The sequence below is a fragment of the Cydia amplana genome, chromosome 16, assembly GCF_948474715.1.
Source record: "Cydia amplana chromosome 16, ilCydAmpl1.1, whole genome shotgun sequence".
Classification (NCBI taxonomy): Eukaryota; Metazoa; Arthropoda; class Insecta; order Lepidoptera; family Tortricidae; genus Cydia; species Cydia amplana.
Genome location: NC_086084.1, coordinates 3,136,949 through 3,163,085, shown reverse-complemented (window position 1 = coordinate 3,163,085; position 26,137 = coordinate 3,136,949). Strand labels below are relative to the sequence as shown.

The window sequence follows — 26,137 nt, the reverse complement described above, 5'->3', positions numbered from 1 at the left end:
AAGTGAATGAAGTGCTATAAAAGTATGTGAAAAGTTAGCGCTCCTAGGCGCCTTCATAATCTATAGAGTTTAAATACCTTTTTTCGGCCATTTTTCTAGCTGGGCAGTCGGCTTCGCCTGTTTGGTGGTTGCATGGTTTCTTGTAGTACGAGCATGTTGCACATTTTGGTGCTTCGTCCTTTTTTGTGCATTCCTTAAATGAGTGACCCGCTTCTCCGCAGTGGCCGCAGATGTTAGTCTCCATTTTGCAGGTCTTCGCTGCATGATTGTAAAGCTGACATTTAAAACAGCGCGTAACCAAGGTGAAATCCCTAACAGGGCACGATGACCAATTCACAAAAACTCTGTCGTTCGTAATTAAGGCCTTGCGTATCGCTCCAGAAACTTCAATTATATAATTACAGGTCTCGGCGTCCTTTTTTCCGGATTTGTGACTGAGCTTAGTGGAAGCCATAAATTTTTCGAGCGACCAATCTTGTAATTTATCGGCTAAGTTTTGATGGAATATGCACTTGAGGACTTCTGGTTCCTGCATGTCCGCGGGAACTCCAATGACTACAATTCTGGGCTTGCGTTTTTGTGGCTCGTCAACGGTGAGTCCAGAGGTCATATTAAGCTGCGCCGATTGCTTGAGTTTTATTACGTCTTCTTTTGAGTCAGTGCTTATCACTACACCGCCGTTTTTGATCTTGCGCAACCCTCTCACGTGCAGCTTCATTACTTCGGGCCGGATAATCTTTTGAACGAGAGATTTTGTCTCCTCACTCGATTTCAACTTGTCAACCGGATAGATTGCGACTGAGCTAATGTTAGACGGTTGAACGTACCTCGTTCCATTTTTCTTAAGGGCGTCGGCAAACGATACAGGTTCCGAAACTTGTCGGCTGGATTCCTCAATTGACTCCTTTAGTTCTTGGATGCGTTGTACGAGGTCCATTTTTTCCTGATGCGCTTGGCGAGACTGATATGCTTGGACTGCGTGGCTTTTTAGGGATTGGTATTCAATAGCCATTTGTGAGGCTAAGTGGCTCACGTTGCGACACAAGTTGTTAATTCTGATCTTCTGGTCAGTGTTAAGTTTACCTTCTGCAGATGTGGAGCATACGTCGTGGAGGTTCAGTTCGATCTTTTTCAGCCAGGTCTGGATGTCACTCGTGGGAAATACCTTCGGGGGCTCTTCTTCCTGCGGCATGTTTGCTGGTGTGGGCCCGGGCGGGCCGGGCTGCGGCGTGGGCGTCGAGGGCGGGCTGCGGCGTGTTAGTCCACTCCGATTAAATGGACTATTCTCCGACATTTTTCGCTTACACTTGTTTACTACACTTATACATTATACTGTAGCCGTAGGTCGGGGTAGATGACTAATGACCCAGATAATGCACGATTGTAAATGCAGACAATCACGAAATTATGCACGTGAATAATTAATTATTTTAATAAACACGTCCGATCTCATTGACGGCTCTTGAGAGAAATGACTATTAGCATCTAGCATTGAGTAGCGGAACTATCAGTACTGCTACTTGACAATAGATATAGCATCGACCGGAAAGTCTTATGCTGTTGAGATAAGACTTTCCGGTCGGTGCTACATCTATTGTCAAGTAGCAGTACTGATAGTTCCGCTACTCGATGCTAGATGTAGACACTGAAATTAATAGTCTGAACTGATGTATGGAGTGAGCACTCTTGTTTTACTTATTTCTCTATGATCGTGTACATCGCCAATTTATTAATACTCGATACCGTACAGAAATACTGAATAATGGATGACAGGGGTATATTTTACATAACCTAACCTAGTGTTTCAGATGAAGCTTAAGTTTAAAGATGAAGATGACATTTTCTACAATATTCGCGTAATTTGCAACTTAAAATATTACCTACCTTTTGAAAATATGCATAACGTTTTGTAACATATATTTTTAAGCTTTATAACATAGTTTCTACACTTTTAATCCAAATGGGTACTTTTAATCAAAAATATAATTATGATAAAAAAACCATGTCGATTTTTGAAATAGTGCAGTATCGTAGCGTAACTTTTTTTAACATTAAATTAAATATAATATCGTAGACCCATTCCCTAGCGCAACTATGTTAGTTCTTTAGATTTTGGTTGGAGTTTTACGCACAGTAGTGGGCCGGCGGCCCTTAGTCAGATCATAGTATTTATTAACGCTTAAACATGTTTTTTAACGTTTAAATGATATTCCATAGTGTAGTTATCATTATATTAGGTCACTACGTAGGTGATTTTCCCTGTAGTGGTTTTGAAAGTTTTCGAAAGCGGTTATAAAAAGAAACGATTGATTGACATTGCTGTAAGATTTTGCTCTATAAAAATAGGTACCTATTTAACTTTTCATTTCTTTAAATCGTTTAGTTCTTTAAAATAAAATTATTCATATAACATATAACTCTACATCAAAGTTCTAAGAATTAGTTACAAAGTGTACCATTATTTATATTAAAAATATAGTTATCGAAAGTTCTTTGAGCAGTGTCAGTCAATACGGTTCGCGTACTTACAAAATTTGATAGATATTATATTATATTTCTTGTTCTTATAATGTTGTGTTCGGCGAAATGTTTATCTATGTGAACTATTTATTGGATATTTTGTTACATGTACCTAATAATTTATAACACCAATATTTATCTTTCAAATTTGTAACGTTTAATATATTTTATGCAAAAATTGTAAACAGTGTGTAGATTTTGTTGAATAAATGTCATGTTTTGAACTTTGTCTTATTATTTAAAACTGTCGAAGTCTAATATGTTTTAAGTATTTTCAAGCACGCCTAGTTCTTATATTCTAATATCTGGGGGCACGGCCGTGCCCCCGCCAAGACGAGACAAAGGGCAAAAGACAGTGCATATCTTTTCTCGGCACGTTTCGTCGTATTTTCGATATTGTTTACACAAGCAGTCTATTTTTCTTAACGATGTACTTTATACACGAACTTGGTGGCTTTGATGTTTGCTTACGTTGATTAAGTTTATGCAGCAAATATTTTTATTAGCAACGTATGCCAAAACTCTCACATTAAATTACAGTCAGCAGCAGGAATATTTCTTTTTTCAGAATATTCAATTATTATTCAAATTTTTTAATCGTTGAAATAATGTTTCCACACTTTTATTTAACTTGAATGTTTGTATGTTATGTATATTCGGTTCGACTCAAATCCTATAAGCTAAATTAGACCCACTTCCAATTACTTATTGAGCAGAAACTTCACATACATATGTAAGTTGGGTGACAATGCAATATTATGGTACTATCGAGCTGATCTGATGATGGACGCTGTAGGTAGCCATAGGGAGTGAATAATGTGTAATTTTTGGGTTTTTTATAATTATCTCGATGAGTATTAGTTGTCTGTTGAAAGAAAAGTACAGTTAGCGATAAAAGCTTGTATCAAAAATGAAATTATTGTCAAAAATCTTATTCTGTTGAACTGAGGAATATATTACCTATTATAGGCTATTTCAGCTATTTGTAAGATACAAATCTCTTTCTCTATTTTTATCGGAGCTTAATCTGGCAAGCTCTTTCGGTCAGGAAGCCGACCGAAGATTATCCGTAGATTGCTTTTTCCCAGAATAGGACGAAATTGCTGCTGAATCCCGTTTTCAGTACATAATTAAGTTTACACCCTTTTGGTTCTTAAGGAGTATTCGGAAATGTAAAATATGATAGCGCTTCATTATCATATCAGATTCATTACTCTCTCTCTCTCTCAATCGCGCATAGGTAATAAAGATCCAGGACAAGCAAAACGCACGTGTAAAGGTGCTACCACACCGTAGTTAACTTTTGTGGAGCAAGGCGCAACGCTGCAACACGGTAATTATTATATAAAGAAGCTGATTCTGAGTTATCATACATCTTTGACACGATTCGCAGCACAAATAAGTAGGGACGAGACGCCTCGCAGTGCTTTTCGTGCGCACCCATAAAATCGAAAAATTATATAATTTTTATAAAAACCCTAAAAGATTTTATAATATAAATATCTCTAATTCCATACGAATATCAGTTTCTGAATATGCCCTCGTATCTCGTATACTACGTAATAAACAATGTGCGCACCTATTTCAAATGACCTTCTAAGTATCTGTCAAATGTATAGGTAAATTTAACAAAAGCCGTGAAAAGCCTTATAGAATTCAATAGGTAAGTATTGTTGTATCCTTCACGGGCCTTCGCTGAATTATCTTATCAATAGGCTTTTACCTTTGAAGGTTGAAAGCATTTTAAACAAATAGGCCTTTGCAACTATACCGGAATAACTAAGACTCAAAGTAATACTAATTAACATTGTTTAAAATGAAAATGTTTCAGTAAGTTTATATAAAAATATGACTAAAGAATTTTTCTATTTCCTTTTCGTTTTCATCGGCGGATATAAAATTATTTTCAGTGCTTATAATAACAAAAGAAATCACCTACTGATCGGCTTGGTTAGCAATTAAGTTTTTTTAACTATCTCTAACACCAAAATACTCAGGTAGAGTCTGTGCGGAAAGAGAAGGGTCGTGGAATGTATGGAGCCCAATACATTCCACGACTCTTCTCTTTCCGAACAGACTATACTCCGTTTATGACCCTTATGAATAATCATTCTTAATCGTAATATTTTAGTCTTGGACCTTCCCGTATACCAACTTACTTTTCAAGAAAGAATATAAATGTTTAGTAAGTAAGATGTAAATTTAAATATATAAATAAATTAAAAAAAAAGACAGTTTCAGTCTGCGACTAATCTGTCCTATGAAGCCTTAATGGGGGATGGCGGGAAACAACTTGTTGCTCCCCCCACCCTGTAAGCCTTTGCGGGCCAGTACAGAGCTATCGGTCCCGGGCGACGGACGTCCCGTGATGACTGCGCGTTGTGAAACTTTACGTATTTATAAATCAAATAAGTACAGTATTTGACGCATCACGCAAAGGAACTTTCGGTGAATTGTACTACAAAAATCAGAGTGGTTTTCGACGCCGCAGCAAAAGCGAGTGTTAATAAATGTGTTATGAGACTTAAACGTAAAACTACAAGGTTTATTGTTGTTGACGCGTCTTCAAAACTAATCTTACGAAATAATTTGTTTGATGTCAATTTGCTGAAACTTATATATTCATAATCATGTTGTTATTTGTGTTGCTATTGTTCCCTGGCTCGTCCGCCACGACAAAGACAGTTTATAAAGTGGGGGTGCTGATGGCGTCTCGCCTGGATTCTCCTTTTGATCTGGAGCGCTGCGGGCCGGCGGTGGACCTGGCTTTGGATAAGGTCAATGAGAAGTTCCTGGCGCACCATGGGGTTGAGTTGCAGAAGGTGCAAGGCAGGTTGGTACATCATCCATTCATCATTAATTAATGACTACTACATATAATGTTATGAAACTAATTTGCACGTAAGTCTTGTATACTAAACGATAGTAACTTTAGATGTAAAAATTAAAATTTCTGAAATTTACTAGTAAACGTAAACGAAAATATATTTGGAAATACATATTTTCCATGTATTCCATAGTTAGAAAACTAAATGTCGCGACATATTCATACCGATTTGATACCAATAAAATTATTTATAAAACATCTAATTACCTTCCAAAAAAATTACAATACATCCGTTGGATACGCGTTATTCAGAAAGGTATCGAAATAAGTTAATGCCTAGAACTCTGAATAAATGTACTTGTACCTATCTACTCACAATAGAAGTTATCTTACTTCTAATCTACAACCGTTGTAATGCCGAATTGCCGATATTAACACACGTAAATAAAATTCACGATAATGTAATTGGGTCAAACATTAACTGCACTTGAACAATAAAGGCTTTAACGGCCCATTAATATTCTGTTTCTTCTCAACATGTTTACAATCAAGAGTACCAGAGAGATAAATTATGTTTACCTTTTTGTGCCTGCTTAAAATGGCCCGTTTAGTTAGATAGGGAAAATATATGTCGTTTAGGATTTTTCTGTGCGTAGCAGTAGCGAAGTCGTAGCGTAGCAGCGTAGCGGCGTGGCTATAAAACGTAGCGCGTTAAGCGTAGCTCGTAGCAACAAGTTTGTGCTCCTACCTGTTGTCAGACTTGAATTGAATTTTTCGACTGTAGCATGTTATAAATATTTAGGAACGAAAATACGTCCACAGTCTCTGTTTAGTTGTATTTGACTTCATGTGCTCTGAGTAAAGACTTCTTGGCAGGAGATATAATAATATAATTTGATGTAAATAATTTTAATAAGTTAATTTTAAAGTCTTATCATTTCTACACTACCTAACGTGTTTAGAATTTAGATGTTGAAGATCGTGTGTGGGATGCCCGCCAACCACTAATACGATCGTCAAGGTCGTATCAAATCTAGTTCAGAACCATAACAAATTGCTAAATTAGAATCGATCTCTTTATTATCGATATTGCGAAATGGATGCCATTTTATCTCAGAAATCACCTTTTATTTTTGTCAGAGGTCTAATCCTTCCCTTTCTTCCAGCTACCCGTCCTGCTCTGGCGCATTAGCTCCGGGAATAGCAGCGGACATGCACTTCAACGACCACGTTATTGCATTCATCGGACCGGCGTGTGCGTTCGCTCTAGAGCCCGTGGCGAGACTCGCGGCGTATTGGAATACCCCTATCATTACAGGAATGGGGGACCAGGTAAGACATACTGACAGCTACCTGTCCTGCTCTAGCTCCTGGGATATCTGCGGACATGTTCAACGACCGCGTCATCGCATTCATCGAAAAGTTGACTTTGGTACAATTAAACACTCGCTGCACGCAATTACGTAGTGTTATCTCGGTCACACCTACCCTATCCGCCGTAGGTAAGTGTGACAGAGAGAACACTATGTATTATATATTATATTCCGTCGCTCTGATTAACACGCAAATAAATGTCTAAGTATACCGAGATTCGAGCCTGGGAATTCTTGCTTCGTAAGCAGGGTCACTACCGACTACCTTAGGAGGCAGTTGATAAATAATTAAATAATTAATCCTGAGACTAAAATTATTAAACCCTAGATAGTTAACTTCAAAGCTTCGAAACTTATAAGCCATTCAACTACTCTTATCACAATAAAATAAGTACCTAGCAAGTATTGTAACTCGAAGTCTTGAAGATTAGGTACGAAACTTTAGCTGTAGCGGTTGATTGCATGGGTTAACTTTTGGTTCAGTTGGCGAAGTTTTATATTAGTTTATTCAGCGTAAACGAACTGAAAGCTGTCGAGGTATTACATAGAGCTTAATACATTAGGTGTCTTTGAATTGTTTATATTTCATCATAATTACTAACAGTAAAAAAGTTTAAAAAAATGTTTACATTAATTACATTACATATGCTATAATTCTAACGAACAATTTAAACCATTAATATAAATTGTATTTCTGCCACATTTAATGTACAGTCACCATAGTCACGGAATTTTGAAGGGTTGTCACTTTTGAACCTTAATGCCATTATATAGAATCAAAAAGTGACAAACCTCAACGCACACAAACAACACAACTCAAACAGCAACGGCGAAAATTCTGCTTCAAATGTCTTTACAAATAAGGGTTAATCTTAGAAAAACCCGCATCAAAAGTTATTAAGATGGCGTAACTCTTTTATAAGCCTCTTTGAGCCCTTTCAGGTTTTTTTCGTTAATAGTCCTTTGCCGTTAGGCAAGAAAAACACTTTGATTAAACAGAAGTTTGCATTTCTCCCGTGTTTGATGTAATCTTATTAAAAGTTCTTGATTTTTCCGCTACTGAGAAAACCGGTGCTTGTTCTGAAAGTCTGGCTCTTGCCAAACAACAGTTTGTTTGCGTTCTTTTAGCGAAAAAGGATAGCCTTGCTTTAAATCAGAATGTAAAAGCATGGACATAAAGCAATAGGCTACATGACTAATTTTTTTTATGGTATCAATCGATCGGGTTTGTTTTTAGGATCAAATGTCTATATGGGACCCATTGCATTAAAGTAACACAAAAGTCAGAAATTGTAGTCAAAGTCCGACAGTCGCACTTCACTCGCGAAACGTCCTATACAAAACGGCCAGAGGCCGTGACGTCATCGCCCATCTTGTAGTATGGACAAAACAAGAAAATTGCGTTTTTGTCGGTGAAATATTGCGTTTAAGTATATAGTTGCTATACAATATTTTTTTGGATGAAATGTAAGGAATCGAATGTTACCCTTACTTTTATCGTTTTTGGAAGTTAAAAAAACTTAAATTTTGAAACTTTCAGGTCCTGTAATTTTGTAATTTTTCAATATTTTATTTTAATATCCACATTATTGTGATAAATTGCTCGTTTGCTATCTATTTTACTAGATTTTGTTATAAAATTCAACATGTGTCATCATCCCTATTGTATCAATTGTATCAAAGATCATCTTCAACATAAAAGAGCCTGGCTCTTGTCGGTGGAGTAACCGCGGAACCGCAAATCCGTTCTTCTCTCTGCCACTGTTTTGATCTCTTGATACGTCACAACGTTGATTTTCTCTTTGGTCTGGTCCAAGAACGCACGTCTCGGTCTTCCTCTGCCTCTCTTTTTTTCTATTCTTCCTTCAATTATAGACTTTATGTAAATCAAAGATAGGTAATGAAGATTAAAGTATGTGGAATGAGCGTCATCAAACCCATATTCTCGAAATTTACCTACAAACCAACCGTCTTTTAAACTTAATTTCTAAATATTAAGTAATTTTTTGTTCAGTACCTAACTACGAAGTGTAATTATAGAACTAAAACTCGCAAGACAAACCACTCGATCCCTTGTTAATTAAATTGCTAAATTCTTTCCACGAGCTTTAAATCCTTTCTAATAAAACTCCGTAAAATGGCGACAGGAGATGATCTTTATTGAAAACGTGCGAGGTCTCGCCTCGCCCACGGTTTTATAAAACTTATAGAAGTAAGTTATGGCAACTTAAAAATAATCTCGGGCAAACGAGTAACAAAAGCAATAAAGGGATTAAGATCTGCATCTTGTGGATTTATTTTACGAATCAGCTATTTTAGCGCATTTCCGGCTATACCAAATTCCTCCTGTGACTTTTATAGAGAGAAAATAATATAAAAATCTTGCCATCAACGAACTTGTACTATTGTAAGAGGAATCGATCAACGATTATTATATGCTTCAGTTTCATTCAAATTGAATGAACATCTTTAAGTACAGTCAGCAGCAATAGTTGCTAAGCGGGCAAGGTGTTCAAAATGATCTTGACGCGACTTTATTGTTTAGAGAATAAGAGCGCGTCAAGGTATTTTGAACACCTCGCCCGCTTAGAAACTATTGCTGCTGACTGTACCTATTTATGTAATAAGTATATACACATTACATATGCATTTTAGAGAAAACAAATATTTTATTGCTCGTTTTGTAGCCGACTGCTGCTTTAAGCAATAATAAAATGATAAAAATGCTCATATATATGATTGAAACATGCTTGTTCAAGCGTTTGACGGCTACCATGTAGCTTTTTGCCAGTAGATTTTTAGATTCTTATTTTAGCTCTCTAGAAAACCGGTCTAAAGGTTAGGTAACAAGGGTCGCCGCCGTTTAAAGCAAATTGCTCATTAGGGCAAAGCGTGGTTTATTGTGCCTAGGGGCTCGTGAGGGCTGCCACGAAAACTTAGCAATACTTTAGTGAGAAAGCTGGGGAATTGTAATTGCTAAGGTAAAAATATACGTAGGTACTAAGCTTCTATTCTAAGCACTACGCGTGTTACCTAACAAGCGAATCAGAAAGAGGGTAGATAGCTTTGGTAAATCGGCATTTTCACTTAAAAGCGTACCATTTACTTTTTTCGAAATCCATCAACTTTAGGGTTGCGTCCAAAGATAAAACGGCCGTTTTTGTTCTGAGTTCACAGATCGACGAATCCAGCAACATGAAAACTAGTTTGATGTATTCAAAAGGTACTTTAATATAAGATACAGTACGTAGCGCGCGTACGTAGAAAAAAATACATAGAGTGCTCACTCCATACATCAGTTTTAGTATCAAAAAGACTATTAGCATCTAGCATCGAGTAGCGCAACTATCAGTACTGCTACTTGACAATAGATGTAGCGCCGACCGGAAAGTCTTATGCTGTTGAGATAAGACTTTCGGGTCGGTACTACATCTATTGTCAAGTAGCAGTACTGATAGTTGCGCTACTCGATGCTAGATGTAGACAGTGAAATTAATAATCTGAACTGATGTATGGAGTGAGCACTCTTGTCTTACTATATTTCTCTATGGTAGCGGCCTCCTTTTTTCAATATCATTCGTTAAATTTAAATAATCACGATTATTTAGCAGTGGCGCTAGTGTGCACGTTGATGGGCTCTTAATTGCCTATTATCCTCTAGCTGAGCAACTCTCCTCCGGCCGGCACGGAGACGCAATCACGCACTTTTAGCATGATTTGCGACTGCTCGTTTGCCGACAAATGACCCAATTCTCTGCCGTGTAATGACAATTAGTCCTGTCCTTTGTGGCTATTGCTTGCTCTTTGATTATGGACCTTATTTATAACAGTGGAAGGTCTAGTTTTGTTTGAATAAAATAATCTATTAGGTATCGAATTTTTGTGAGGACTATTATTTGTATTTATTGAAGTGTGTAACGAAATTAAGTAGTTATTAGGGTAACCGCTAATTTATTGTTTTGTGTAGGTACCATACGGGTACCACTCGCTGCTGCCCGCTAGCTAGTTCCTAAGAATGAACTCTATTATAAAAAAGCTTATTTTATTAATCCACATAACGCTTCTATAAAATAAATAAATGAAAACATCCTATCCGTCATTACCGCCATTAATCGCCGGGGAAAGTAATAAAATTGCAAAGTATAAATTGAAACAAGCTTTCAAAATATATTTTAGTGAACATTGGACACAATACAATATTGGAAGCGTCTCCCAAAAGGCACTTAAAAATAATTTATTTACTTCAATATTGTGGCATAACTCTGATAAACCTATCTACGAAAATGTTCCCGAGTAATTATTTTAGCAAGAATCCTCCATAGGGCGCTCGAATTTCAATTGAAAGAATAATTTACTTATTCAAATCAAAGCCGCCAGAGTCGAATTAAAAAGTTTTTTTTTGTAGTATTTATAATCGAGATTGTTGCTTCACACTCGTTCAGAGTTCACACGGACCCCGTTAGGGCCCTTACACATTATACTATGAGTTTCGAATAGGTATTGCACTCGCTACCCGGATCAATTCAATTGTAGGTATAAGGGTATATTTAAATTACGGGCTTTAGTTATACCTACATAAATCCCTACATTATGGTGGCTGATCGTAGTTACCTATATTATAACATTTATAACTAAATGTATATATTTACATTTCATGATTACAACATTCGGTATATAGCTTAAATGGATTGTTTTTTTCTTACTATAGCAATATGGGTACCAAATGAAAGCTATAGTGAAAAGACCAATTCAAAAATATATGTAAACAGTCGGGTTTTCTGTTTGTTTTAATAACAGATGCAGTTTAATGTTACAGAAAATTATAATGTTTTTCAAATTGTTTTGACCAAGTAGTTAAAATGTTGCAGTAATATGTTATCTGGGGGCACGGCAGTGCCCCCGCCAAGTTGAGCGCGAAGCAAACACTGCCGTACCATCCTTTACTGCAACCATTTCGCCGCATTTTCAGGCCCCTATTTGAGAACCTCTGGATAAGCTATAATCACATACTTAAAATCCAAAATTTAAAGTCTGTAGGTCATTTCGTTCCGAAGTTAAGCGAAACAAAGTTTCGCATTTATGACACTCACTCACTCACTCACTCATGATCATCAGAATAGAACTAGGTACTTCCCATAAACTTAGAGAGCTGAAATTTGGTACAGAGTTAGGGTTTAATGGCCATATAAAGGGAAAACCTAAAAATATTGCAATATCAGTCACGTTTTAGAGATCTAAGTAATCTAAGTAAGTTTGTAATCCCATATAAATATATGATATTACAAAGTTACTGTTGCAGTTCCTACAAATAGTAGGTAAAGTAAAGGTACACTACGATGTACGATGTGAGTATGAATGAATGAAGATATGTTTAGTTATCATATGTGTATACATAGTATGGGTATGAGTACCCGAAAAGAAGGACTGCCTACAAAATAGTGATGGGTAGGACATCAATTTAAAATGAGTTTGTATGAGTACCTCATATTCTAAAATGAGGTGTTACAATGTCTTACTTCAAATGAGGTGAGGTACTAGCATATTTTCAGCGTCAACTATTCCATTAATTCCAACAGCGACAATTTTTTTAAGATGTATGAAAGCTTGCACCGCTTACGCTTGTTGTCTTTCGTGTTTAATTGTTAACGTATTTTCGGTGGTGACGCGAAGCGATATTGAAGTACGTTGCGTGTCTGTCTCATTCCCTCTTTGGGTATTTCTAATTCATTGTTTCATTCTGAAAGCATTTTTGAGGGGTTCATGTCACAGAGAGGCGGTGAGTGGTACAAACTCAACGCATTTCTCGGTGGACCTTTTGTCGTTGCAATAAGGTTTGTAGTTCGGCAGTTGACAGTGTGGATCATTACTCGTTTCTTCATTTGAGACATTTGAGTTTTGAGTGTCGGCGAGCAGGCGAGCACCTAGCGCCTCGCGCGATCCAGGGACTCTGTTGCGAGTTGTGAGGAGTGTATGAGTTTTGAGGGCCGCGAGTGAATTTGAACGGATAAGAGTTTTGAAATTTGAAGTGTGTGAATGATTTGTGTGGCAAGAGGTGTTTGTGATGCGCGCGAGTAAATGAGTAAAATGAATAGAGGAGTGACGTAAGACATTTTTGCGGTACGAAGTACTGCGACAAATTAACAAAATGAGTGGTACAAATGAGGTGCCTCACGAGTGAGCGACTCAACACTACTACAAAAAGAGATGAGATCCCATCAAAAACATTACATGTAAAAAGGTGCAAGTCTCGCAACGCATTTACTACAAAAAAGTTTTGAGATGTAATGTGAAACCAAGTCGGTTATTTTAATCAGTGCCAGGGGGTGTTAAAACCGTATCAATAAGATATTTTTAATTTGTAATACATATAATGACTTGGCAATCGCACATAATGCTTTACTTGTACCGTACTCGTAAATATGTGTAATGCTCAAATTGCAATTAGCGCTAGCGTTATGTTCAATTAGAATTATTTTTAATAGGTGACGATGATCCTTTTGTCATTATGCAGCCGTGCGATGGCCATGTCATTATACGTATTACAAATTAAAGATATCTTATTGATACGGTTTTAACACCCCCTGGCACTGATTAAAATAACCGACTTGGTTTCACATTACATCTCAAAACTTTTTTGTAGTAAATGCGTTGCGAGACTTGCACCTTTTTACATGTAATGTTTTTGATGGGATATATTTGTGATCTACTCACAAAGCACAATTTAATAGAAAATAAAATAAAAGTTTGTACTGCCGACTTTATGACGTCACAGCAACTACCCCCACCACTTTCGCGCTTGTCATCTCATATATTTGTGTTCAGGGCATTACACTGAATGTATCGATACCATATTCACCCATATCTGAGACGACATGAGCGAAAACCTGTGGCGAAAACTAACCTAAAGCCTGTGCGGCCGGCCCTCTATTAATACATTTTGAATTTCGAAGCACGAAGCATGAAATCAGGGCTTTGTAGTATGGAAACTGATTTGCTCAGTCGATAAATGCGGTGACACCCTAAACGATATTGTGTAATGTGAAGCGCTCTTAAAACTAAATTGAATTCGGAGCGTACATAATTCCATTTTCGAAAACGGTTCTCGAACTATCCACGCGTGACCTGGCTGAAGAATGATCCCATTAGGTTGGACATAGAATATGCTAACAGCAAAATTATTGACCATTGGTGGTCTTTATGTGTGTGCAATAAGGTTTACGTATTGTCAGAGTGGACAGATGATCGTTTATTCAAGGGTAGGAACAAATCAACGTGAAAGCCGGGAATGTTGGTTAGACGAACTTGGCATTGAGGTAACCGATTGAATTGAAACGTAATGGCGCACGACATTCGCAGTCCCAGTCGCTGGGGACAGATTATGGCGGCCGAGATAAATGCGTTTTAAAAGGCAATCCTTTTAAAATTGTAGTTCAGTTTCACTCTGCTTCGCTCTTGTTTTTTAAAATGGCGTAAATCATGAATTTTTCGGACGGTTTTTGTCACATATTTAACAATCTCTTCTGCTTGATTTATTATAGTCCCGTGCCTCTTCCTACCACTTTGAGAGGAAGAGGCTCTAAAGAAAGGTAGAGGTCTAATCAGGGTAAGGACCGCGTGAAATAGAGGCTTTATTTAGAAAGGACTCTAGTCCTGAAGCAAAGACTTCGTCATCAATATTGAGGGTTCAATCAGAATTAGACAAAACTATGAATTGTATGCAACCACTTCTTCAAAAGCTCTTGAAATGGCTCGAGTAGGCGCAGAAAACTCAAATATAATATAACAACACCAACGTATAACATAACAATTTATATAAAATAACTTTAGTTACATATACATGCAAATACTTGTTACGAATGGATCCTAAAAATGTTTCTCCATTCTGCCGCTTTTATATTACGTTGTAGTCATTTCCAGCAAATGGATTATTCACTCGCACCTGACGAGTGTCGACGGGGCCTCTGTTCTCGCACAGCTTAGATAGAATTTGAATTTAACCAGAACCTGGTTTTGTAAGGTACCTAGTCCTTGCTCAAGCCTAAATTATTATTTTATATGGGTAGAGATGTGTACCTATTCTTTGTTCATATTTCACCAGCAATTTGGGATGTTTTTGCTACACCCACTTGTTTTATTTTCAGACAAAGGCTCAAGTTACTCGTACGCTCTTGTTTTAGTCAACCAAAGCTACTTTGCAGGTCACTGACCTCTGTTATGAAATAAAAAAGCGGCCAAGTGCGAGTCGGACTCGCCCATGAAGGGTTCCGTATTTAGGCGATTTATGACTTATTAAAAAAAAAACTACTTGCTAGATCTCGTTCAAACCAATTTTCGGTGGAAGTTTACATGGTAATGTACATCATATATTTTTTTTAGTTTTATCATTCTCTTATTTTAGAAGTTACAGGGGGGGGGGGACACATTTTACCACTTTGGAAGTGTCTCTCGCGCAAACTATTCAGTTTAGAAAAAAATGATATTAGAAACCTCAATATCATTTTTGAAGACCTATCCATAGATACCCCACACGTATGGGTTTGATGAAAAAAAAATTTTTGAGTTTCAGTTCGAAGTATGGGGAACCCCAAAAATTTATTGTTTTTTTTCTATTTTTGTGTGAAAATCTTAATGCGGTTCACAGAATACATCTACTTACCAAGTTTCAACAGTATAGTTCTTATAGTTTCGGAGAAAAGTGGCTGTGACATACGGACGGACAGACAGACGGACAGACAGACAGACAGACATGACGAATCTATAAGGGTTCCGTTTTTTGCCATTTGGCTACGGAACCCTAAAAAGACATCTCATGTTACTCGAGAGCATTAGGTATGCTGTATATTTACGATTAGCTTCTTATTTATTACATTTTTATTTCATCCTGGCATTGTAATTATATTTGGTGTAACCAATTTGTCAGTAAATAAGAACAAAAAAACTATACTCGTCCTTTTCTTTTGGGTGCTAGTACCTACTAGTGTAAGACAAATATATGTAGTATGATTCTCTCTGTCTATATTTGAAATGAGACAGCCCTTTGACAAACTATAATTATATTCAATATTCAAGCTTAGCTCGGTCGGCTAAATACTGGCAAAGACGCGAACGAATTTTTAAAAACCACATTAAAAAAAACCGGCCAAGTGCGAGTCGGACTCGCGTTCCAGGGGTTCCGTACATTAAGTCCGACTCACGCTTGACTGCACATTTGCACGGACCTATGTTCATTGTTTTCCTGTCATCTATAGGTAAAGAACTATTTTGTGTATTTTTAGGGTTCCGTAGCCAAATGGCAAAAAACGGAACCCTTATAGATTCGTCATGTCTGTCTGTCTGTCTGTCCGTCTGTCTGTCCGTCCGTATGTCACAGCCACTTTTCTCCGAAACTATAAGAACTATACTGTTGAAACTTGGTAAGTAGATGTATTCTGTGAACCGCATTAAGATTTTCACACAAAAATAGAAAAAAACAATAAATTTTTGGGGTTCCCCATACTTCGAACTGAAACTCAAAAATTTTTTTTTCATCAAACCCATACGTGTGGGGTATCTATGGATAGGTCTTCAAAAATGATATTGAGGTTTCTAATATCATTTTTTTCTAAACTGAATAGTTTGCGCGAGAGACACTTCCAAAGTGGTAAAATGTGTCCCCCCCCCCCTGTAACTTCTAAAATAGGAGAATGATAAAACTAAAAAAAATACATGATGTACATTACCATGTAAACTTCCACCGAAAATTGGTTTGAACGAGATCTAGTAAGTAGTTTTTTTTTATACGTCATAAATCGCCTAAATACGGAACCCTTCATGGGCGAGTCCGACTTGCACTTGGCCTCTTTTAGTGTTAGGACAACTTATCATTACGACAAACAATATTATGGAATGCAAAGATAGGAGAAAAGAATTTAGGGATTCAGATATAGATCCGCCCTAAAATTATATATATGTTTCTCCATGTCATGCGTTTGGTTTGATCAAGGTGTTTTGTTCCAGCCACCTTCAGAGGGCGAGCTGGCGGCGCCGGTCGGGGTGCTGAGCCGCATGCATCGTCTCAGAAACTTGAAGACGGGAACCAAGGTGAGCCAGCATCAGCAGTAGGCCTGGCACAGGGGTCACCAATTAGTTACTTCAAGCATGGGCGTACCCAGAATTACCCAGAATTTGTTAAGGGGTGGGGCAGAAGTAAATAAACTTATAAATCTTGGTCCAATTTTTAAAAATTCTTAACTTCGGGTCAGACAGCAGGTTGGGGCAACTGCCCCACTTTGGCCCACCGTGCGTACGCCCATGACTACAAGGGTCCGGTTCTTAAAATAAAATGAACATCGCGGTCCGTTTCTACTTAAGTTTATTAAAAATTTTAAAAAGCAAAAATATAAAATAGGTCGGCGGTCCGGACCCGGACCGCGGGTCGCTATTTGGTGAACCTGGCCAAGCCTGCCTGGCCTGCCTGGCTATGATTGCCGCGACAGTATCTCGCGGCGAGATAGACTACCCTTCTTTTTCTAACTATGTTAATTAAAGAGGGACGGGTAGTCTATCTCGCCACGAGATACTGTCGCGCCAATCATGTGCTAGGCCTACAGGTGCAGTATTTTTCCTTATTATAAAGTTTTTCACTTGAATGTTCTTATTGAAATATCAAGGTGACGATCGCCAGCATCATAATGAGATGAGACTATTTCGTGGGACTTTGTTTCTTAATCCGTGTTTTATTTTCTCTTATAAAATGTAGTAGGTATACAGTTCTATTAGATACGAATAAAGTTAACTTAAATAAAGTTCGGCTTAAAGGCGCCGAAGTGATGAATGTTTACATTTTGCCATGTGATTATTCGTCTGTCTGTAAGTACATAAATTATCGCTAGTTCTCTTCTTTTGAACTTGGATTGACACTGAAACTGGAAACTACTAACAATATTATAACGATAACGACAAATAACGACAATTTCAAATGTCGTAAGGGACAAGTTGTCGTATGTCCCTTACGACATTTGAAATTTCAACCGTCAATAAGTATTTAAAAAGCCTGTATTATTTTTCAAGAGGAAGTAGACTCTATTAGTCTAGAGTAGAGTAGAGTAGAGTAGTTTAAATAATTATTTACTTTTATTAAGCGTCTTTACTCTGAATAGTTATTCAAAGAAATCCCTCTTTTATTATGCAAAATAGGGCGTTGTCCTAAAGATAGAAGCCTAGCCACGAGTGAACGAAATTCTTGCCCCGAATTTCAGCTTACCTACCCAACCTTATATACGACTTTACAATTGTATTGGATAATAAGCTTTAAGCTGTTGAGCTAAAGTACTTTTTTCAAAAACATGGTTATGTTAGATACGCGTTCGTAAAAATAACGGGAGTTCTTTCAGCTGAGCGATATTGCTCTAAAGATTTATGACTGACATCTGTAGGTACCTACCTATCAAGGTTCTTATTAAAAAGTTAGGCATTTGCTAGCACGGGTCGAGACTTTAAAACGTTTCTGTAATAGATTGCACTTATGCTTTTTGGAGTCATCTCAACATTACAGTTATAAAACAAAGTCCCCGCGTCTGTCTGTTTGTATGTAGGTATGTATGATCGCAATAAACTCAAAAACTACTGAACGGATTTTCATGCTGTTATCACCTATCATTAATAGAGTTATTCTAGAGGTAGGTTTAAGTGTATAAATTGGTTAGGTTTTGTCGAACCCGTGCGAAACCGGGGCGGGTTGCTAGTTGCGGATTATGTTTTTTAGTGCATTTTTTTATAATGACTTTTAATTCATGCATGCGATTTGCAATACATTGCGGCATTTGATCGATCGATTGATTTCGTTGCCTCTACTTACCATGCAATTATCTTAAATCGCATGCGATTTGTTGCAGTGTCTGTAGAAGCCTTATGCTAATGTTTTTCAATTAATATATTTGTTGCAGCCTCAAACCCTATTCAACGACAAGGGCAAATATCCAACCCTTACCCGGATGTCATATTGCCAGTGCCGCCTGCCTCGCGTCTTCACCAGCGTGTTCGACCGCTTCGGCTGGACGCACGTTGCATTGCTGCTCGACAAGTCTGATCTGTTCTCATTGACTGTGGGTAAGCGGTAATGTATAATGTGTTTGTTGATGTATCCGACATCCGACCCTCACACGGGTCTCGTACTGCCAGTGCCGCCTGCCCCGCGTCTTCACCAGCGTGTTCGACCGCTTCGGCTGGACACATGTTGCATTGCTGCTCGACAAGTCTGATCTGTTCTCACTTACCGTGGGCAAGCGGTAATGTATATACTTAGTGCTAGTTAATAACCCGACGTTCACCTGGATGTCGTAGTAATATACGCGTTTTCACCAGTATGTTTCTCTGAAGCGGAAGCGAAAATGCAAGAGCGACAAAAAGGCAAAAAGACGAAACCTCCATTTTCGGTAGCCATGCATTATAATGAACAGTATATAAACGTCACGGATACAGGGGTATCGGGATTAGCCTTATAACGGCAAGGTTAACGCGTATGTGTTTCATGAAGCCTCAGTTTCTCTTTCCTGTTTCGAAAGCATAAAGGGCGTAAGTGTAAGAAGATTGCATTAAACATAAGCCGTTCTGTTTTGTTAATATGTATACGAGGTAATACAAATGCAGTGGAGGATAAAATTGAAACAAAGGATGTAGAGAGAACGTGTGTGAAGATTGTGAAGCAATTGATCATAAAAAGTATACAATACCTACCTCCTAGGAAAATGGTGCTCTATTTATTTACAATGTGTGTAGAAGTTTAGAAATGAAATGAAATGAAATGAAAATTCTTTATTCGCATAAAATATGGTATAACAAGGTGTTATTGGAAAGATATTCCCGTACAGAAACATATTTTGCTGGTGAAGCTATTCATAGTTGTATTCAATTTAGGTACATAAGTACTTTGACTTGACTATACTTTGAATTGACTTCAATTTAGGTACATACTTTTTAAAATAAGTAAATGTTTGGGTGGGGAATGTTTTAAGTAAGTAGTCACACGTATTTTATAAATAAATACGTAATCCTTTTATAAATCTAATACCTTTAAACGAGCAATTTTTGCATATATATATATATATATATATATATATGTCGGAGCGAGACACCAGAAGGACGTATTGCAGTGTTACAGTTCATAGCTTTAAACGCCTGTATAAAATCGATTAGCAATGTTTGGCTACATATTATTTGCTTGTAACGGAATCCTAAAGTTGCGTAGAGAGTAACGCCACCATCTATTGGCGTATTGATGAACTAAGATGACAGGTAGAAGGCTTTGGAACGTCAAGAGGGGTATCTTGAGTGAACGTAGGCACGAGCAGGCATTTTTGTCGTTATGTTGGTAGACTGGTCAGGCAGGTTTACCAACTTGAATTTGGAGGCGGGAGCGGTTGGCTCCGCCGCTGGAACTGGCTTCCTTCTTCTTGATCGGACCGCGCTAGAGATCGGACGTTAGCCAAGCTCGTGCCTAATTCGCTACGTTCCTGAAGGCTTACACCTGAAGGATTATTCTGAAAGCTTATAGATTCTTACGTTCTTTAACCGTTTAGCTAAGTGTTTTATTCCAAGTGTTATTTTGATTTCTTATGTGCCATTATAAGCTTACTTTTGTAAAATAAAGAAACTATGTGTTGTTTTGAAAAGATGTGTCCCGCCGAGTTTGTTGCCGGGTTAAATCTTCTCGGGTCAGAGGTGTAGGGTTGGAACCGGTTTAGTTTGACTGAAATAAAGATTTGAACGATTTCATGTGATCTTTTTATTTGCAATTTAACCAGTCAACATTCTAATAGCAATTAGTTCTTTTCATCATTTAGTACTGAAATATAGTAGGCACTAGTATGGTTAATGAGTCCGAATGTTTATTTCATGCGTTTGTAGCATACCTACTATTTTGGCTGTGAAGTAATACATCTAGGTACTACCCCCACGCGCCCACCGCCATCGGGACCATCCGTCGCCGATATCAGCAAGTGGGATAGATGCGGAGTTTCATGTATTGCTTACACAGCCACCTGGGAGCGTGGTGTATTTCTGGTGACCTACATTCCATAATCTGGACACTTTGTAATGGTAAGCTCACGTGTCTAACCTTGATTGAATGGTGAGTGTAATTCATTGTTATTTGGTGAGAATTATTGTGAAATTGTGAATTATGATTGAGGCAGTCGAGCATAGCGGTCGTTACGTGACGTCATCTCTGGTATCGCCGCGTTTCTTTACAATTAATTTTTGTAATCCATTTAGATCGAGGCGATCTCGAGTTATTTTGATTTGAAATCCATACTGTTAATTAAAACCAAGTATTAGCTATCACGACGTGATATTATTTCATCGCTCACTTGTGAATCTACCCTCAATAATTGATTTGAAAATACAATTAATTTTTAAAATCCGTTGAAATCTAAGTGATCTTAAGTTATTTTGATGTGAAATCCATATTTTTAATTAAAATCAAATATTGGCTGTCGCGACGTGATATTATTTCATCGCTCACTTGTGCATCTACCCTCAAAAAATATTTTTTTTTCATAAAAATACAATGCACCGTTAGAAATTGATCCTGCTGATTTGCCAATGCAAGCATTATGTAATCTTTACCCTGTAATGTTTAGTAATTAATAAAATTGCGACAAATTATTGCTCGTAATGCCGTGATAGATCACAAATCGTGTATACTATGGAAACATGAGCTACGCATATGAAAATTAATGTTACAGTGTCCTGCAGCCGGAGCCGAGCGAGCTTGCGGACGCCATTGCGCCCGTGATACAGAGGCGGCTGTGCAGTATCTTCTGTGCTGGAGATTTGGAAATAAAAGGACAGGTTTCGTTCCAATTGTTTATTAGTGAATTTTATTTTGAGTGTAATGGCGAAGCATAACAGTCGAACGTAACTAATAAGCTGTCACTTTTCGTATTGGCCCATTTACCGTGTTACTTATTTTTGGAACACGTGTTTGTTTGTTCATGGAATTAAATAAAACGCACTCATTGAAGTTTACATTTTATTCTGAGATTTTTGAAGTCCCGTGTACATTGGAAACATGTTTTTGTGTCTGCTACCTTGCATTTCATAAACCTTTTGAGTTTAGCCTGCATACATGATAAACCTGATACCGTGCAAATGATGATTTCAGTAACAGCCAGCTATGTTGAACCACATCGTGTCTCTCGCAATCTGCCGCAGCAACGGCAACGGCAAGCGGAAAGGATCAGCCTCCGTGCTTGGGTTGGACCTCACCACCACCACCTTTGACTTGGTCGCGTGCATCATACTTTGTTAAGCTGGTGAGCAGTTCCCATTTTGTTGGGATTATTTTGAGATGTTTTACTTCTGCATAGAAGTCTTGAGCGAGTTTCTGTTGTTAAAGCTAAAGAAGAAAGCTATCTTTAGTGATTTTGATCAGTAATGTTCAGTTTCAGTTGATCAGTTGACGCTGATAGTACCAATGGTTCTGAGTAACATGATTTAAAGACCTGTTTTTATTTTCTTTTTTTTTGGAATTCACTGTTAACATTGTTTTGCTTTCGACGGACTGAAAGCTTGTACTTTCGTATGGGCTGAAATCACGCCCGATGGACTGGACAATACTGTCATGCTTTCGATGGACTGAAGGCACGCCCGATGGACTGGGCAATACTGTTTTGCTTTCGATGGACTGAAAGTATGCCCGATGGACTGGGTATTGTTTAGTGACCGCATCAGAAGTGCCGGAGCATGTAAGAGGTGCACGTGGTCTGCTTTTTATGTGCAGAATGCTCTTTGCGAGGAGTAGCACTTACGCGGCTGAGATGGTTACTTCTGACGAGGGTCTGGTATCTGCCGAAGGACTGGCAATGCACCGAAGGACTGGTGTTGTTTTGTTAAAAATGAATTCCCGTTTATGTACTGTGTTCATATGAGTAAAATTGGAACTATCAATTCAGAATGTTATTTATTTTAAGATGTCTTACAAAAATTTAGATCACATATGACCAATTTATTTTTTAATGCCAGATAATTTCCCCGTAAATTGATATTGACGACAATAGTAGTGATACTGTCGAGCAATGAATTAGAGCTGTTATGATTTGTGTTTTTGATGTTTGGGATTGTTCTGTTTTCACATAAATTTGAGAATATCCGCCAGATGGAGGCGATGATTATTGGAGTGCATCCGTTAGAAAGCGGCGATGATTATTGACGAGTATTTTTTATTTAGTCGTTGCTTGATGGACTATTTTTGACTAGAGAATTGAGGATTGTTAAAGTAATTTTGAACAATTATTTTTCTGGTTTGATTGATGACAAAGTTTGATTTTAATAGTAATTTGAGTGAGACCCAAATTGTTGGTCAGGAATGACCGAGCGATGAGATACTGTGCTGTATGTTTTGTTTCAGTATCAAATGCATACACCCACACACGAGGACGTGTGTAACGCAGGACGGCCGTGTCGGAGCGAGACACCAGAAGGACGTATTGCAGTGTTACAGTTCATAGCTTTAAACGCCTGTATAAAATCGATTAGCAATGTTTGGCTACATATTATTTGCTTGTAACGGAATCCTAAAGTTGCGTAGAGAGTAACGCCACCATCTATTGGCGTATTGATGAACTAAGATGACAGGTAGAAGGCTTTGGAACGTCAAGAGGGGTATCTTGAGTGAACGTAGGCACGAGCAGGCATTTTTGTCGTTATGTTGGTAGACTGGTCAGGCAGGTTTACCAACTTGAATTTGGAGGCGGGAGCGGTTGGCTCCGCCGCTGGAACTGGCTTCCTTCTTCTTGATCGGACCGCGCTAGAGATCGGACGTTAGCCAAGCTCGTGCCTAATTCGCTACGTTCCTGAAGGCTTACACCTGAAGGATTATTCTGAAAGCTTATAGATTCTTACGTTCTTTAACCGTTTAGCTAAGTGTTTTATTCCAAGTGTTATTTTGATTTCTTATGTGCCATTATAAGCTTACTTTTGTAAAATAAAGAAACTATGTGTTGTTTTGAAAAGATGTGTCCCGCCGAGTTTGTTGCCGGGTTAAATCTTCTCGGGTCAGAGGTGTAGGGTTGGAACCGGTTTAGTTTGACTGAAATAAAGATTTGAACGATTTCATGTGATCTTTTTATTTGCAATTTAACCAGTCAACATTCTAATAGCAATTAGTTCTTTTCATCATTTAGTACTGAAATATAGTAGGCACTAGTATGGTTAATGAGTCCGAATGTTTATTTCATGCGTTTGTAGCATACCTACTATTTTGGCTGTGAAGTAATACATCTAGGTACTACCCCCACGCGCCCACCGCCATCGGGACCATCCGTCGCCGATATATATATATATATATATATATATATATATAATATATATATATATATTTCGGGGATCTCGGAAACGGCTCTAACGATTTCGATGAAATTTGGTATATAGGGGTTTTCGGGGGCGAAAAATCTATCTAGCTAGGTCTTATCTCTGGGAAAACGCGCATTTTCGAGTTTTTATATGTTTTCCGAGCGAAGCTCGATCACCCAGATATTATTACCTTAATCTTCAACAGCCTATACAGAAAAGTTTGTCATTCATACAGGTAAAAGCCTGGAATGGGGTCTTCGCAAGGAGGGCGTGCTGAAGGCGGTTCGGGAGCTGGATGGCAACGAGCAGGAGCGCCAGCGGGAGCTCTGCGAAGCCCTACTGCGGGATGTCAGCATGTACGCGAGAGGTAACACCCTGTATAATGCCATTTAATGTTATTTATACACATAAATATTTATACATTACATTACATTATATGTACATTAAATATTTATACATTAATTATATTAAGATGTAATTTTTTTTTAAATATGTGTCCCGCCGAGTTTGTTGCCGGTCCCATATTGGGATACCCTCCTTCAATTGAGGGGGGATTTAAATCTTCTCGGGGCAGAGGTGTAGGGTTGGAGCCGGTCTACCTAGCTTTATTTGACGTTCATAAGCGCATTGTAATTATGCCTACTTGAATAAACTATCTTTTATCTTTATCTTATCTTTATTACATTATATTTTGACGACCGGTCTGCCCTAGTGGGTAGTGACCCTGCCTGTGAAGCCGCGGTCCTGGGTTCGAATCCCGGTAAGGGCATTTTTATTTGTGTGATGAACACAGATATTTGTTCCTGAGTCATGGTTGTTTTCTAAGTACACAACACAAGCTTTTTTGAGCTTACCGTGGGGCTTAGTCAATTTGTGTAAAAATGTCCTATAATAATTTTATTTAATTTTATTTTAATATGAGTCTTTTTTTAGGGTTCCGAATCTAAAGGGCAAAAACGGGACCCTATGACTAAGACTGTCCGTCGGTCTGTCTGTCTGTCATCAGGCCGTAACTCATGAACCGTAACAGCTAGACAGTTGCAATTTTCAGAATGTATTTCTGTTGCCGCTATAACAACAAATACTAAAAACAAAATAAAATAAATATTTAAGTGGGACTCCCATACATCAAACGTGATTTTAGCCGTTTCAAATATTGTAATACCTATAGGCCACGTTGTCACAATAGTAATAGGTATGTACTATAATACTCGGAGTACCTAATACTAATAATAATACTCTACTGACCTTCGGTGGATCTTATGCCCTTGCAATAAGGTTTACGTACTGTCAGCAAACAGTGTGGACGATAATATTTGCATGAATTTACTAATTGCTCTTCATCGCTAATGAGACAGTACACGTCTTCATTACATAAAACAAACACAATGCAATTAGCTTTACGAGTACCAATATACGTCAAACGTGTATCTATCTACGGGTCTCTATTGTTTCCCAAATAGTTTTAAGTCATAATGTACCTATTGTTTGCCCGCAATTTCGTTAGTCATAATTTATTTGGTTCAGATACGCGTCACTTTTCAGGATTGCTATAAAACAAACCTAACCTAACCTAACCCAACTATAGGATAACATGACGAAAATTCTGAAAAGTTAACGGTTTCATTTTTATGACTGGTGATAATATGACAAACAAATACATTATGACTTAAAACTTTATGGGAAACAAAGGGACCCCACATCTATCTACCCTTACTATGAGTTTTCGACGGCTATATAGTGGTATCCCGATCGCACATTGTCATTGACCGCTGTCATCATGGGTGAGACAGCATGCCGCGCAATGACGCGCGAGTGATAGAGACAGGAACATTCGGATCAATGTACGAAATTTCCTCGCGCTAAGCGTCATTTCTTTAGTTGCTAGTCAACGGCCGTGTTAAACTCATGGTAAGGGTTCTATACTGTGCAAATATTATTACTAACCTTCTCATTCGCTGGAATTGGCTTTATAAATTGTTTTTATGTAAATATAGCGGCTGGATAAATTCAATTCGTGGATAGGTAACAGGTAATATGGTATCCTCAAATGTATATTTCCCCTTTGGCTTAAATATAGAGGTGA

The 26,137-nt window shown here is 37.9% G+C and overlaps 2 protein-coding genes across 2 annotated transcripts in view; one reads left to right on the top strand and one right to left on the bottom strand.

The window, feature by feature from the left end:
• Window positions 1–15: 15 nt before the first annotated feature.
• LOC134655333 (uncharacterized) lies at window positions 16–1,294 on the bottom strand. Its single transcript, XM_063510784.1, has one exon. It carries the CDS (start codon window positions 1,292–1,294, stop codon window positions 44–46), a length of 1,251 nt encoding a protein of 416 aa, XP_063366854.1. The 3' UTR covers window positions 16–43.
• Window positions 1,295–5,150: 3,856 nt separating this feature from the next.
• The window catches only part of LOC134655332 (atrial natriuretic peptide receptor 1), a 62,555-nt gene continuing 41,568 nt past the window's right edge, over window positions 5,151–26,137 (top strand). The window contains exons 1-5 of the mRNA XM_063510783.1: window positions 5,151–5,353; window positions 6,514–6,679; window positions 16,717–16,800; window positions 18,645–18,807; window positions 24,287–24,418. Coding sequence (XP_063366853.1) covers window positions 5,151–5,353; window positions 6,514–6,679; window positions 16,717–16,800; window positions 18,645–18,807; window positions 24,287–24,418 — 748 coding nt within the window. The remainder of the gene's footprint in view (window positions 5,354–6,513; window positions 6,680–16,716; window positions 16,801–18,644; window positions 18,808–24,286; window positions 24,419–26,137) is intronic.

Excerpts from the sequence above, each read along its gene's own strand:
- LOC134655333 (XM_063510784.1), bottom strand. The coding sequence starts at position 1,294 with ATGTCGGAGAATAGTCCATTTAATCGGAGTGGACTAACACGCCGCAGC.